Below are 16,668 nucleotides of genomic sequence, written 5' to 3'. Positions count from 1 at the left end.
GGTGTTGATTGCATCTTTGAAAGTTGTGTTTTCAATGTTGCCAAAAACATTTTTAAACTGGCTGAGGTTGAGTGCACATCTAACTGCTGATTTGTCTTCACTGGTACTTTCCTCCTGGTACTCTGGCTTCCTCCCGCCGTCCAAAGACTTGCACGTTTCGGTGTTTAGATAAACGAATGACTGAATTACTCACATGGGTGTTTTGCTCATGAGATGACTGGTCTAATTTCAATCACCTGCATGGACATTCATCAGGTTAATTAGACAGTTACAGTTAAAAGTATGTTATTTTCCTTGAAATGTTCACAGAGTGTCTGGTGAGTCACGCCAAAGACTGTCCACAGTTGATGTGAATGAGGCCAGCACTGCGGCTTCTTCAAAAGTCAGTGATCCCGCTGTTGTCGGATTTTCAGAGTTCCATACGTGAAACTGTTGGGTCATCCTGTGCACAGCAATTGTTGCTATGGTGCTTGAAGTGTTGCTGTTTTATAGCTGTTGCTGAAACTCACTTAACGTCCAAGCAAGTGTTTGTCATAAGGCTGCACATCAGCCTCTCAGCAGGTTTACACCATCCCCAGCATGGAGGCTTTACATCACAGGGTCTCCGCTGGTGAGGATGACGCCTGACGCGCTCAGTGTGGTGCAGCAGCAGCCTGCAACGCTTTCATGGCCTGAGAGGAAATTAACTGCAGAAAGCTGGGATTGTAATGCAGACTCATTTTCCAACGTGACTGTAACCCAAACACAGTGCTTTTCATGCTTTTGTAACCTTTAACAAAGAGGAATTTGTAAAATTGTGGTGTTTGAGTTGTTGCGCCGCACTACTCATAATCCTGCTATTAACTGCCCATTGGCTTGATGGCAATAAACAGGCAGTCACTTATTCATATTTTAGGACTTCACATAATTTGCACGCTTTTGAAGACAATGTCTTTAATTCCATCAGTAACTATACAGTATGGCGCTGTACTGATTCTTTTCCTCATTATCAGTGAAGCCAATAGAAAGACGACTCCAGAACTCCCTGGTCTGAACTCACAAATGCTGAGCTGTTTCAGCATAAACAACATCCACTGTGATGAAAGCATCCGTCACACAACAGTGTGCCTCTTACGCTCTGGATATTTTGCAAGCCCGCAGTGGAGTACTATAGCACAGAGGGATTATATCCCACAATCAGCAAAACAACATTAAAGCACTTTTTAAACTCGTGCTTAAATGCTTCAAAGCTGAAGCTCATCTTTTTTATTGAAACATAAATGAACGTATAACCAAATGTCTGTACTGTCTGTACTGTATACTAACCTGACTAGACACAACAATCTGTAACTTAAGTTGTTACTACAATAAATACTCAACATCGATGGCAGAAATGCGCAGCACAGAGGCATAGTTGTTGGCCCCGTTGCCTCACAACAAAACAGTTGCGGGCGTTTCTGTGCAGAGTTCGTATGCTCTCCCCGTGTCCACGTGGGTTTCCCCACTCCAGTTTCCTCCCACCGTCCAAAGACATCATGTTTGGGTTAACTGGTGACTCTAAATTGTCCGTAGGTCTGAGTGTGAGTGGTTGTTGGTCTCTGTCTGTCTCTGTGTGTTGGCCCTGTGATGGACTGGTGACCTCGTCCAGTCACCAGCTGAGATTGTCTCCAGCATCCCCCGGAAACGGATAAGAGGAAAAAGATGAATGAATGAAAATGAATGATTGCAGAAATGATCAATGTGATGAGGTTTAGTGGTCATTAATATGACATTAATTCATGCATACGTAGGGACTTTCTGCAGGTATGTTTGTTCCAGATGGGTATGAAGTCCAGCGTTCTTTAAATGCTGTTAATGATTTAACAGAGGACACCCATATCTTTCCACACATGTGCACGTGTGTGTTTTGTGAGCGGTCATTAATCAGTCTGAGTTTTGCACGCTCTAAATCAGTCACATTTTAATCAGAGTTCTCAGCTGCTGAGAGATCAAGCAGAGCCAGTGTCCCAAAGGAGCCTTGTTTTGGGAATAATTGATCACCAGTCAGTCTTTGAATTGATTTATTTGTGTTGTCCAATGAAACAGAATCTCATCAGCTGCTTAAATCAAAGTTCAAACTCTTGAGCAGTGCAGGGAAAGACGTGGCCGCTCCTACCGTTACTGTGGAAGTGAATATCTAAGTTATGTCTATTTATCATGCCGTTTTGTTTTTCACAGGATAAATGTTGTTACACCGCACCTTAGATTATTCCTCCTTTAGTTTTCCATTGACAAGTTACAGCGCTTCAGTCTTCGGCCAGTGTAAATGTTAACGTCTCAGTTTCCTGTCTGAGTTGACAGCACAATGAGGAAGAAGTGGTGGAAGTGCATCCAGGGCCCCCTGCACCCTCAGCTCGCACTGTTAAAATATACATGTAAGATTATTTTTGGTTTATTTTGGTTGTTGGTTGTAAAAATACACAAAAGGCTTATTTCTATGTAGTTTCTGGCGGAAAAGGCTTATTCTATTTCAAGCTTTTCTTTTTTCATTTTTTTGTTCCACACTTCAAAGTGGAGAAATGTTTGACAATGGAGACATTAGCATACAAAGCCATGTTGCCTCTATACCTTTAACAGGTCACAGATTCTGCTGCACCACAGACATGCATATATATGAGACATCACACAGGATTATGCTGTTTATGTTTTCCTTAATCCACTGTTGGTCTGCAGAGGGATAATGGTCTGGATTTCTTTGTGACACACTTCATCACTTAGTCTTACTTTGATGTCTAAAGTAGCTGTAATCTATATTTTTATTGTACCAATTAATCCACTGACTCCATGTGAGTATTATAGCAATCCTGAATGCACAGAGAATTATGTTACCCTCAGCTTTGTGGAGTTATTTGCGGTCTTTTAGCTCCTTGTTTTGCATTTCCCACCTGTAACTTCATTTAAACTTTCAGTCGATAACTGTTAAAACTCACTGTATCTGCCTGGCTCACACAAAATAGAGCCCCAGCTCAGCCCTGTCGTCCGCTCCAAGGGGACCAGTCCAGAAATGCAAAAGTAAAGATGAGCTCTGAGGCTGCTCCAAAAGCAAAACAAAACTGCAACTGAAAAAGAAGACACTGTTTGTGACCAGTCAAATACAGCACAGTGGCGTATCGTGCAGCTGATTTTTGGGGGTTAAGAGTGAGCGTAGGGGTAAAAAATTTTAAATCATAAATGGTCGACATATTGATACTGGAGCACAAACATGTCAGCAACTATATACTTGAATTTTTGTAGTTTTACAGATCACACATAGATAGCTACAGTAGACACACACATTGATACACACTACAGTGTGAATATTGATAATCGCATTGAAATGCTGAAACTAGAAAAAAAAAAAAAAGGGCTGAGGCCTGTGGAGTCCTGAGGCGCCATGTGAGATGTTGCAGTTACACTTATCTTCTTGACAGTAAATGACATTAAATACATTTTCTACATAAGCTCTTCTATGGAATCAGGAAACAGCAGGCTTTATGGGAAATGTGAACACCAATTATGGCATATTGGATTCTCGCAGGCATGTATCTACAGTGAAGCCAGTGCTTGGCAGTTGGTGAACATAGTGGCATTTGAAGAGTTCAAAACTGCAAACTCTTTCGAAACTCCAAATCCACCCTGGCTCCAAGTCATGGAGACGTATCGACAACCTGACATAGTGGGCACTCAGCTGTGTTCTCCCTCGGCCAGCTAAGTTTCAGGGTTGTGTCCATTAGGAGAATCACGTCAAAAGCCCTCGCTTCTTTCTCCCTCTCCCTTTCTCCCTCAGCTTGGAAGTCATTCAGCTTCGGTCTGACTTTTATGATATTACTGAGAAATTTATAGCACAACAGCTTCAACAAATGCTATGTTTAGTATTACTCCTCTAATGAAGTATCTTTTGATAATTGATATTTTGAAAGCTGAATGAGGCAAATCAGTCAGTGGCAACACAATGCGGTAAATTTTAACAGAAAAAGAAAAACAATCACAAATAGTTCCGTTTGATCAAAGTACAGCAAATCCTGATTATGTAAGTACTAAAACCCTCTTTTCTGTTGTGTGAAGAAATAGAAAATGTCTGAAATGAATCAAAGCTGACTCACTGATTTTGAAGGTGACATTGCTGATTTTACTTGCAGAAGAAGATTATCGGTGTCAGCCAATATTTCACAAGAGAAGCCTCCTGGTGGACATACAGCACTTTACTTTCCATTACGTGCTGCCAGCTTGTGGCTTATGCCAGTGGGAGACATATGTGGCATCCAAACACCCTGCACAGAACCAATTTGATGATTGAAAGTCTACTTTCATTTGCTAGACATTCCTTATGTAATGGTAAACTGATTAAGGACAGGCCTTTGAAGCCACACACAGCATACGGCTTATCAGTAGTAATTACCATAGTTCTATTCATTAATTTTATTGGTTCTATCCATTAACCACTTCAGCCACCACAGTGAGACTGCTGGTTTTTAGAAAAGATTCAAACAAATGCTGTAAATCGCAGAATTAGCTACAGAAAATATCTGATCTCCCAACTGCAGTATATCAAACCGTGCAGTCTCACGGTACAGAAAATAAAACGTAAGACAGAAAGGATCTTCTTTCATATTTATATTATTTAGCCCATGTAAGAGAAGCTAAATGGAAGAGAACATCACTGGTGCTAATGTGTTTTCCAATATGGAAACATAAACAGAGCAGCTAATCGAATTTAGGATTGGGTTCCCCAGACTTATGGGTTTCTGACAGCAGGCTGTAAGAGCGAAGCCTCGCTCCCTGTCAGACACAGGACAAATATCCTCAGCATGTTGGGCTGACACAGCTCTCAACTGTGCATCACTCCTGCCATGTGTCTAGACTTAGAGATTGAACGAGATGTCCAGCTGGATGAGCGTAAATCTGCTCTCCTCAGCGCTGCAGAGCTTCATGAAGGTTCTTTGTCATCATGTTGTTTGGATTTTCAATGGTTTGATTCACTCCCAGCAGAAAGATGTTTTCAGCAAAACAAGCAATACGTTTTTTAATGGATGCACTTTATGTAAGAATAAGTGGAGCCGCACACGACTGTCCCGGCCGATACAAAGGTCCAGATGTACGAGCGCAAATTTAGTTTGCACTGGTGCAAACTGCCTTTTATGTCTGCCATAAATTATGTCATAAACTCACTATATGCTCACTGTATGCTATTACACCAGTAGGAGGTGACTTACTGTAGCTGTATGCACTCACTGTTGAAACCTGGCTGGTGGACTCGAGTCAGCTGCTGCTGAAAGCAACGCCCCTACTGACTGTTCTGTGTCTTGAATTATGATGTCAAGGCACCTGTTGTCTTGGATGTAAAACCTGTTGCTCCTCTCCCATAACTTTTGTGTGAGATCCTGTGCGCAGCTTGAATAAAGACACGCTGACTTAGTGTGAGGGTGATGATTTTATTTCAGGTACTCAGTACTGGTTAGCCTGATAGTCTGTTCTTATTAGTCTTGATTCCATCTGATACGAGCTCACTGGAAGCTAGATGCACAAAATATATAATTTGTAGGTCCCAAGATGCCATAAAAGTCACTATTGCATTGCAATATTCATCACATAAACCCAATTGAAACGTTTTTGTGTATGGAAAAACATTTTAAGGTGATTTATTCCTGCTGCTTTGTTTATACAGATTAATTTGCATGCTTGACATAACTTCTCTTTGCCATTATTATTGTGAAATTAAACTGATTTCACTTCAGTTAGGATCCTTTCAACAGACACAACTTCAGCTTTGCCCCAAGTCCAGAGATGTCAATGTCCCTGGCTGAGCCTGGGGCTGAGCCTGGGGCTGAGCTTAATTCTATTGCAGGATCTTTCCCGGAGAGCCATAAAGTTCATGAATGTTGCTGGATGGTCAAACATAAGGTGCTGAGCTTCCACAACATTTGAAGCACTTGGTCACAAACTAATAACCAGAGTCTCCAAACCTCATCTCAGATGTGCAGTGGCCACTTAAAAAAAAGGTCACATTAAAGCCAATCATGAATTAGATTAAACTGCTAATTAGCCAAGGTGATAATGAGAAACCCTGCCACAGCAGTGTGAACATCAGGTTATCACCTAATTGATCCACACTGAGTAGAGCCATCACTGGCTGGTATCTGATCCCAAAGATCAACCAGGGTGAGCTCCATGCATCTTGGCTGACAGCACAGGTCTTGTGAATTCAGTTGGCTTATCAGCATAAAACCCACACTTAGTGTTCAGACATGAGCTCCAACTGCTGAGGAGCATTACAGAGAATTAAGAATGCATCTCTATTGTAGATATGGCTGCAGCGTGCTACATGTCAATCCATGCAGGAAAACATGCTGCAGTGAATGAACTATTATATGTGTATATATGTGTATAACATTTTTACATTTTCAAATGTGGAAGAGCTAATGAGATCTAAAATACTCACTTTTGAATAAATTTGTATTGTTTACACAACTGCTGAACTCCAAAATTCAGTCCTGTCAGTCTGTCATACTGGAACAATGAAGTTTGTGCTGATGCAGCTGACAAATGTTGCTTCACTTGTTTTCCGCTGTTAATCCACATAAAATAGTTTATTGTACCCATTTAGCCTGTCATGGTCTTGCCTTCTCAGGATGGAAACCACATATTCATAATTAATGTGCTTTTGTTTCCCAAAATCAATATCATTTTATGGTACTTTATAAGAGTAAGTATTATTAATCCATCTTAATAGAAGAAAAAAGAGGATGGATGTTTTTGGCCTCCTCTGTCTAATCTCCACATATTACTTTTGTACATCTGTATCTGGTTTTGGCACGTTCAGTTCACTTCTCCAGTCTCAGAGCTGAAGTCAGTTGGCCTTCAGGGTGCTGAGCAAATATGTGGTCTGTCCTTACACAATGGTAGCATGTCTGTGTTTCCTGAGGTCTGCGTCCTCCAGAGTGTTGAAGGCCTTATTGCAGATATTTCCTGCCTGGTTACTGTTCCCATTTTGCTTCTACAAAGGAAAAGCCAAAAAAAAAAAAAAAAGTCACATTAATAATGTATCTGACCTGTTTCTCAAAATGGACCAGCAGTCAAAACTGTAAACATTTCCTATTTCGAGTACAAAGTTTATACATATACAAAATATATATTCAGCCAAAAGCACAATCAGCTCAGGATAACCAGGCTGCAACCGGACATTTCTATGTGCCTCATTTATTGGTTAACTTTATTAGTTAAATGAATTTTCCAAATGCGCCATGGCAGATAAACAACAGGTTCAGTAACGAGGAAATTTCCTCACAGAAATCTTGAGAGTGCCTCGGGTGGCTGTTGGTGGGTGGGGGAGGGAAGGCTGTATCTGTCCCACAGTAATGTATAAACAAAGAGAACAACATTGGCTTTATCTCTGTGTATGTGTGTGTGTTCCAGTTGATCAATTGCTCTCATATCGGAGGAGTCTGCACCTGAGGCACACACACTAACACACACGCACACCTGCAGCTTGCAGCTCTGCGGTAAGGGAGTGATGTTAAAAACAGAGAGTTCTAGATTATTAATGTGTTTACGGAGCTGCACATTAGCATACTGCTGCGCCCTGTTAACCCACAATAAGAAGGTGGCAGGTTCTGTTCCTGGCCTGGGGCCTTTCTGTGTGGAGTTTGCATGTTCTCCCTGTGTGGGTTTCCTCCCACCGTCCAGAGACATCATGTTTGGGTTAACTGGTGGCTCTAAATTGTCTGCAGGTCTGAGTGTGAGTGGTTGTTGGTCTCTGTCTGTCTCTGTGTGTTGGCCCTGTGATGGGCTGGTGACCTGCCCAGGGTGACCCCGCCCTCACCCAGAGTGAGCTGGTATTGGCTCCAACACCCCCCGTGACCAAAAAGAAGTAGAAGATGAACGAATGAATGAATGAATGTCTCTACGGCTGTTGAATGGTTGCCATAATATTTTGTAAAGGCATTTATGATTCACAGAAGTTGCAACTCGGTTTCAGCCTCGAAAAATGTGACCAAAGACAAACATTTTCTTTAATGGCCACTAGTCTGAGTCTGGTTCCAACAGTGAGTCAGTCCTCATAAACTCGGGTAATAACTTAACAGCAGAAATAGCACTTGAGCTTTTTTCCTCTAGTGCCACCATCAGGCGGAGATGAAACATCTCAAGGATAATCATTTGATTGATTTCCTTGAAACTTGCTTTGAGACACTCATGTTCCCCTCATTATGAATTTGATATGCTTTTCATCATTCTGATACCATCATCTGGTCAGAATGTGTCACACTTTCATTTAGGACTAACACTTGCTGATTTGACGGGGCTTTGGATAAACAAAGACAGTGAATGACACTTTACCTGCTAAACTCCAAAGCTTTTATATTCTATATCTCTTCTATATTCTTGCCTTTTATTCTAATTCATTCTTTCATTGACTCTAACCTATTCTTTTTTTTCTTTTTTTTTTTTCAATTTATTTTGACACTTGACACTTGTTACTTTTTTGCATATGACACTTTGCCTTGTGCTGCTGGAACAATGGGGATCAATAAAGGATTATCTTACTTTACCTTATCTTTTATTAATATTTCATCAGTCCTGCTTTTGACTTATGAGCCCTTTGTATCTCAGAATATATTTTGTCAACAAATGGTTTTCACTTCTTTCTTATAACTTGTTATTCCTACCGACATGGCCTTCATGTACACCCTGTACATCACTGCATATAAATATTTCTGATTTCTTAACATCATGTATTACAAAACACCACAACCCCACCTTGTTATTCAAGTAGCCACTGTTGGTATGGTCACTGGGGGTGCCACCTGTGGATACAGCGGAGACAAGAGTTTATATTTTTCTCACAAGTGGACAATGGCTCGGGGAGGAACAGGAAAATGAGGTGCCAGTTTGTCAGAGTATTAATTTGGAGCATGTATGTCTTTGTGTGCTTGCTTTTTCATCTTACCTGTTTGAATGTCTGGCAAGTACCCTCTGTTCACTTTACCATCTGTCTGTGCTGTGACAACACTTAGCTGGCTCTGTGTCCTCACTCTCCTTCAACAGAAGTATATACAATAACAAAGCAATTTACTGGATGTAGAAACACAAAGAAACTGTATTTTGGGCGTCTTAAAAACAATTATCCCTTTTGTGGCTTCTCACCTCAGTTCATCTTGGTAGTTGGTTTCTTGAGGGGATTAGAAAATGACAAATGACTTAGTAAATTAGCAAAGACATATTTCAGGCTCTTATATGATGTCAACAACACATTCATAACTGTTTGCAGATGGTTATTAGTCAGTGATTTGATTTTATTGCTAATAACTGTCAGGATAAATTATAAATTAACCATAAAAAGCCATTACTGTAAAAATGATTGACCAGCACTGACTCAGCCTGCTCCTCAACTCTTTCAGTTTGCAAAGATTTATCATGTTTAAGAACGAAGCAGTGACATCACCATTTCTGCTTCTTGTCATCTATTGAGGTTCTGGTTGATACACTCCCATCTTCATTAATATTTCCCAGAAATTTCTACCTTCTAACCATTTGCTCAACACACTGTACGGGTTTATATAGACAGGCCCTTACGTTTTTCCTTTCTGCGTTTGCAGCAAAAGATGATTCCAATGATGAGTAAAACCAGCAGCGCAAAACCTCCAAAAGATGTAACCACGGCAATTAGCACAGTCCAATCTGGAGGCCTTGGAACTGTTACAGAGGTAAGGACCAGAATCAAGAGTTAGTAAGCTTATCGTAATTACAGCTTTTTCATTGCTATGCGTTATATGAATGGGTTTGTCATGCAATTAAAACTTAATCTGATTATATCTGATTATATCAGCTGTAGTTTTATATTAAACTTGAACATTTAAAATAAACCACTTGAGAAATATAAAAGAATTCACATTATCCTTGATGAGCCAAGCAGTAATGTGTCTGCCTTTATCCCCCCCCCTGCAAATATTAGGACGGTAGTATTTGTCTGTTAAAGCCACTGTGTGCACAGCATGTGATAACATGGTGTCTTACACTTCCAGAAATGTCTCTTAATCCATCCCCTTTTAGAAAGCTGTGACACACCTAACTTTTGCCTGTCAAGGCTTAACAGGTGTTTGAAGTGGGCACTTGAGACATGCAAATTCTACAGCTGAAAAATGTACAATTTAAGTAAAGAAGAGATTAGGTGATGCGCGAAATACATCACTGCAGCACATTGCTGGTCTGAAGGAGAATTCAAAGCACTTCCTGCTACAAGAGAACACATTTATAGCGTTTATCACATTCAGTATCTTAACCAGATGTATTTTGAGTTGTCGACTGGAATTAACCTTATAACGAGCAGATGACCTGCTGTCTTGAGCCATATGTATGAATTGATTCTGCAAGTATCTGGACCAATTGTAGCTCCAGGTCCAACAAGTTAAAACAGTTGCAGAAGATCATACATGTAATCCTGCGGATTTAGCTGCATTTCCCCACACCAGTCATTGTAAACACCAAAGCAACTTTAAATCTAGGATTCTTGAGTCTGTATGATGTACTTCATCTGTTCATTTAAAGAATAAGAATTTAAAGAATATTTAAAGAATTTTTTTTTTTTGTTAATATTTTTAATATAGCCATGAAATACAGTGAAGTAAAGGATAAAATGACAAGTCTAGCAACGAATGTCTTCTGTTTCAATTTTGGCATGGTGTGTGTGTGTGTGTGTGTGGGGGGGGGGGGGGGTGGCTCTATTAGATGATAGCTAGTTATATAGATAGATAGCTAGAGATAAAGTTCTTACAGACTTTCTCACCAACCACCAGGAAGACAGAGCTGGCTTGTGTGTGTAGCAGGCTTGACACCTTTGCCTGACACTCCACTGTGGTGTTGCTGACTGCCTGGAATTTGAGGACGCTGGTGGAGTTGAACAACTCCCCATCTTCCACACTGGTGGTGTTGTAGTTGTTGCTGTTTACAACGAGACCATTTCGCCTCCAGCTGACAGTGGGGCTGGGGAGCCAACCGGTTGTCACGCAGTGGAACTCCACCTGCTGGTCTTGTTCCACTGTTGTGTACTCCCGCATGATGCTAACTGTACCATTCACTGAGAGGTTGAGACAAGGGCAATGGAGAAGTCAAGTCATTCATACAGTAACGAGGTATGAAGTAAACTCATTAGATCCTTTTGAAATGTTTCCTGCTGCTAGGAGCTAGAGGTCATCAGATAATTGGGAGGTTTCGGAGGACTGGCCTGCCCGCCATGTGACTGGTTCTGCCTCCTAAAGATGGTGAAAGTCGTGTCCAGAGACATAGTCAGTTTTCATAGGATTTGTTCAGACACACATACGTTTGTCAAGGCTCTATAGATGGGAGTAGTCACAAAAGGTGTTGCTGTGGCAGTATGAGTTGAAAGAGAAATGAAGTCACAAGGGTTACCACTTACGCCTGCACATCAGTATGATTGCAGACAAGGGTTGGTGCAGCACTGAAGAATAAAGCAGCTGATGCCAAACAGTAGCAAAGCTAAATAGAACTGTCTAGCCTTTTATAAATCTATATATTGTATAAGGAGACATAATATACATCAATATTTTATTACTGCATCAAGTCTTTGAGACATTTTGTGTCTTTATTTATTCATCTTCTACCCCTTATCCAGTTTTGGGTCCCAGGGGATGCTGGAGCCAATCCCAGCTCACACTGGGTGGAGGTGTGGTACGCCCTGGACCAACATACAGAGACAGACAGAGACCAACAACCGCTCACTGACAGTTTAGAGTCACCAATTATATATAATTATATATATATATAAATATATATCTTGACCTTAAACATCAGACAAACAGTCGTACAATGTCACAAGCCTGCAATATCCTGTATGAGACTGGCTTTAGTTTGCTGTTAGACTGTGTTTGTTGTTGAACAGTGTTCCTCATTAGTGCCCCTTCGCCTGCAGAAATAAAATCAGTCTTATCAGCTGTAGCAGCAGACTTTGCTACATGTGATGAGTATAGGTCTGTAATCATGCAGGCCCTAATCAGCATCACAAGCTCCAACATCTTCACAATCAATATCCATTTACAGTGACGAACTAGAGCTGCTTTACAGTGAGATTACCTTCAGATTACAGGCAGCTTTACCCGTATGTGTATTGCGGGAATCAGGAATGATTGCAGAGTGATTGCATTTACTTCATACTGATGTCGTTGAAGTGCAAAGCTTCGAAGCTCTGTATTGGTTGGCGGGAATCTCAACACTATCCCCCTCTATCCAAAGTCAAATCCAGAGATCAAGGCCGAAGTTTCTGATGAATGGAGGTCAGCGCAGCGCTGATGTGGGGTAGTGACTCTTCTAGGGCTTTTTTTAGGGGCAGCAACTCCAATCAAAACCCTTATGCTGCATTTTGTCTGACACCCCCACACCTCAATTTCTGAGCATCTGACATTACATATTCATGAACCTACAACTGTTGTCAGTGACAACAATGTGTTAATAGTCATATCTCAGATCATTCACTCATCTTCAACCGTTTCTGGGTTGATTCAACGGCCATAGAGACATTCATTCATTCATTCATCTTCTACAGCGATAATAGTGCGTTGTCTGAGGTGACGGTGTATTTAGGGTGAATTACCCAGTCTGTCAACATAAAAGCTTTCTGTCTCTTCCCCATGGGCAGAGAGGTGTCAACAATTAGGCCAAGTCACATGCTGAAGCTTGCTGAAGTCAGGTCAGATTTTAATCTCGTCTCGCTATCATCAGCCTTTTGGCTGTATATATGAATCTTCCAGTGCAGTCTGGACATGTTACAGCATTAGCATTAGCTTCTTCTCCAAAGTGAGAATAGAACCAATCTTCTCAAAAAGAAACTATTCATTCATCTTCTACCGCTTATTGGTTTCCTGGTTGTTGGGGGTTCTGGAGCCAATCCCAGGTCACACTGGGCGAGGGCTGGGTTCACCCTGGACAGGTCGCCAGTCTATCCCAGGGCAAACACACAGAGACAGACCGAGATGTATCCCGAGGAAACGCACGCAGACACAGGGAGAGCATGCAAACTCCACACAGAAAGGCCCTTGGTTGTGAGGCAACAGCGCAAACAAATATGCCACCGTGCTGCCCTAACTAAAATTGATTAATCACAGAAGTAGTTCCATGAAGAAATTAGTAAAAAACACCGACAAGGTCATGTAATCCATGACTTTATCATATGTCTATTTATGTACAGCAATTTGTTTTGTTTTTTTAGTACTATACTAATAAAGTTGACTTGAGTTGTTGTGTGAGGATGTGAAGCCACATTTAAACAACTTTCCTCAAGTTCTTTTTTTTTTTTTTTCAACTAAAGATTTTGTTTAATTTTTATCATTCATCATTGATTTATACATGTTAAGCCAAGTAGACCATGAGTGCTCAGACCATGGAGTGCTCATTTCTCTTTCTGTGCCGATCCTGTTGTCTGCTGCCCTCCACAGCACATCCTGGTCGCTGCAGCTACAGTCAGGTTTTTATAGCATTACAGAAATATTACAGAAATATTGAACTCTCTGAATATGATGTTGTTAGGGTGAGGACAACACGCATACAGCTCAGCATCAATGACTCCCTCCATTTTGCAGCTGCCTCTTCAAAACACAATTTGATATATTCATTTTACTTTACCTTGCACATGGAGCTCTGCGGTGACTTCCCCAAAGTCCCCTTGTACAGCACAGGTGACTGGGCCAGACTGATTGCGGTGGACGTTATAGATTATGAACTCCACACAGTCAGTGGTATTAGGGCATAAATGTGCATGAAAGCCTTCTGGTGGTGGGGGTATGATGCCATTCATTTTTGAGAAGGTCAGAACCAGATTATCTTTGACGCTCCAGATCATGATGTCCCAAGGTTTGTGCACAGTTGTTTTGAAATGCGCATCAGTTCCCTGCAGGACTGTTGAATTCATCGGTTCCAGGTCAAACTTTTGAGAAAAAGCTGAATATAAAGAGATGATATGTAAGTGATACTGCACCTTCCTTTTTATCTTCTTATATTGTGAAACAATTTAGGGATTTGGGTTCAAATGCACAGTTTACTTCTCTAAACATATTAAGCTGCTTTTTGAACTGACTCTTACCTCCTCGTGTTCATTTTCAAAATTTAAAAGCACAGGGATAAGTAGAATTGTAACGCTTTACAGTACAGTTTGATAGCAACAGGATAATGAAGGGGTATAGTTTGATAATAATGATGTAATAATTAACAATTGTTCAGGTAATAACCATGTGATAGTCTATTATCAAAAATAACTTTATGTAGGTAACATTAGACTGAAATCAACAGGGTGTCAGGGGGCTAAAACAAAAAAGAAACATATTCAAAAATGACACTGAGGCAAAACTATTTCATGATAAGCATAAAATTGTTTCATCAGTGAAGTATATTTGAGGTAAATATTGTAATATGATATAATACCAAGGGGTTAAAAACCTGTATAATATAGTAATAGAGGTTGATGGTTTTGCTATGTAAGTGAAGACCAAATATGCCTATCTCAGGTACGTAATATCATTGGTTATCTCAGAAATGAGTAAATCAAGCACTGGAATGCTTCCTGGTAAGAAAGGTGTTAGCATCTTGATTCAGCTGGGCAGGCCTGCTTGTTATAGAGCATGCCTGAGACAAGTTGGGTTTACCCAAGGTACATAAATCTTAACAAGGACGCTGGTTTTGTGTTGTTGGCTTTTGACTGAAACTCAAACACAAAACTAATCTGAAGCAATCCTTCACGTGTCGAGCACTAAAAGCTGAGGCAGAGTTTCTCAATGTTTCCCTGATTGTTTTCATTCTCGTGATGCATTTGAGTTTGAGTGGGAAGAATGAAAATTCACTTGTGCCTAAAATAATCTAATCTGAGATTGACTGGCTGACTGAGGGATGATCAATAATAGTAAAAGTAGAGAAAAAAACTTGTCTGACCTGATACCTGTACAGAGAGTATTACTGATTTTGAAGGGCATTTCCCCCACAAGTTAATTTCAATATTTTACCTCCACATGTCAGAGATTTATGTGAGAAAAAAGGAAGAAGGCAATTTTTAGTTCAAGTTCGTTCAAGTCTAGTTTAGTTAGTTTTAGACAAGTTATTCTTCTACATTGGATAAAAGATCCTTAGAGTTCTGTTTAATCCTCACTGGATCTCATCACACACAGCAAATCTTATAAATTAACTGAATCTAAATCTTATATCCTCAGAGTATTATTTCTCGAAATACGCGTCTGCAGGTTTACACAGAGTATATTATTATTCGAAGATTTAGCTCTGACCTGGAGTCGCACATAGTAATAAACACACATGGAAGAGGCTGGGCCAAGATTTCCAGGACATAGTCATGTTAGTGTTCTTAGCCTGGAAGATGAAAGAGAAAGAGAGAGAAAGAGACAGCTGAAATAATAGGCAACAAATCCACTGTGTTCTGAAATGCCAGAAGTGGCTCCCGGGCTTTTGGTCTCTAAAGTGATGGTAACTCCAATGAAAGCACCACACCTAGTATTTGCTTTTACATAAGTTGGTGCGAATTAAGTTTAGAAGCATAAGAGAAGAGGCACAATAAAACTGATTGTGCCTCTGCTTTATCTTTACATGCTTTACTGATGATTGGTTATTGACGTTGATTATAATTATTAATTTATCTTATTATCTTATGATGATCTTTTAACACAGTTGCACATATGGAATTATAAGACTGTACTGATGCTTATTGTGCTGTCTTTACACTTAAATTGATGTATTTCAGGCCAAAGAAAATCCCCAGCTTTTCACAGTGGCTTAACACATTTCAGGAAATCGGGGACAGCACAATGTTTCTTGCTATGTGGCGAGCATATGCAAAGGTAATCTTTGGATAGCTTGCTTCATAGAAACTAAGTGAACTAAACAAAATATATTAAATTATTTATTTATAGTGCCATGCCGAGTATACTTAGGATGGTATTTAAACAGTTTGTGGTTGTATAACATAACGATGATGTTTAACATTGCAAGAGCTATATGTTCCTGTACATCACTAATTGAGCTGATTCAGTTGCTAATTACAAAAGAAAGAAGAAGAATGCATGATAAAACGGAAACAGAAATTTCACAGGCTCATTCTGTCTCATTGTTTCTATGCTATACAACAATACTGATTCTTCCTCACCTCAAATACAGACTGTGAATGGTGCGCTTGTTGGGTTCCCAGCCTTCAAAACTCTCCTATATCATCTCAGTCCATTGAAGTAAATAAAGTAATCCTCAAAAGCGACATTATCTTCAGTTAAACAGCTTTCTGTGTGACAGCTCCCACCGCGGTGTGTGACATGGATCAAAGCTTAATTTCCTGAAACAACAGGTGAGCAGTAGGACTCCACCTGTGGCTGTGCAACGCTCACAGGGAGCAAGGTTCAACTCAAGCACCTGAAACCAAAGCCATAATTGCCACAGAATATCTATGCGTAATAGTGTAGCAAACAGCGGTGAGTCAGAATAATTAAGTCTGAGTTATTGTTCACATGTGTTCTACAACTGTCACCCTCAATTATTCTGTGTCAAGTAAAAAAGCAACTGAAATGTGGCAATAAAACAATCCAGCTACAGAAAAAAAAAACTGCATAAAGTTTGAGTCGCAGGAAACCTGTTTTCTCAACCAGCCTCTTATTGTGGCTTATTGAGTCATACATGAGC

General features: G+C 40.3%; 1 protein-coding gene across 1 annotated transcript; it reads right to left on the bottom strand.

The window, feature by feature from the left end:
• Nucleotides 1-6,886: 6,886 nt before the first annotated feature.
• Nucleotides 6,887-15,339, bottom strand: igsf5a (immunoglobulin superfamily, member 5a). The gene is made up of 8 exons (XM_029519856.1): nt 15,273-15,339; nt 13,627-13,941; nt 10,778-11,068; nt 9,568-9,687; nt 9,139-9,163; nt 8,942-9,030; nt 8,752-8,798; nt 6,887-6,991 (listed from the first exon to the last, which is right to left on the bottom strand). The coding sequence occupies exons 1-8, from the start codon at nt 15,337-15,339 to the stop codon at nt 6,887-6,889; spliced, it is 1,059 nt and encodes a 352-aa protein (XP_029375716.1).
• Nucleotides 15,340-16,668: the final 1,329 nt, after the last annotated feature.

The sequence above is a fragment of the Echeneis naucrates genome, chromosome 14 (assembly GCF_900963305.1).
Source record: "Echeneis naucrates chromosome 14, fEcheNa1.1, whole genome shotgun sequence".
Lineage (NCBI taxonomy): Eukaryota > Metazoa > Chordata > Actinopteri > Carangiformes > Echeneidae > Echeneis > Echeneis naucrates.
Note: the sequence above shows the minus strand (reverse complement) of the source record. Positions and strands in the feature narration are given on the sequence as shown.

Bases quoted from the DNA above. Each gene is read 5' to 3' on its own strand.
- igsf5a (XM_029519856.1), bottom strand. From the start codon at position 15,339: ATGACTATGTCCTGGAAATCTTGGCCCAGCCTCTTCCATGTGTGTTTA. The intron at 9,164-9,567 runs GTAAGGGCCTGT...AATCCCCTCAAG, and splicing joins CAAACGCAGAAAGGAAAAAC to AAACCAACTACCAAGATGAA. The intron at 9,031-9,138 runs GTGAGAAGCCAC...CTTCTGTTGAAG, and splicing joins AACTACCAAGATGAACTGAG to GAGAGTGAGGACACAGAGCC.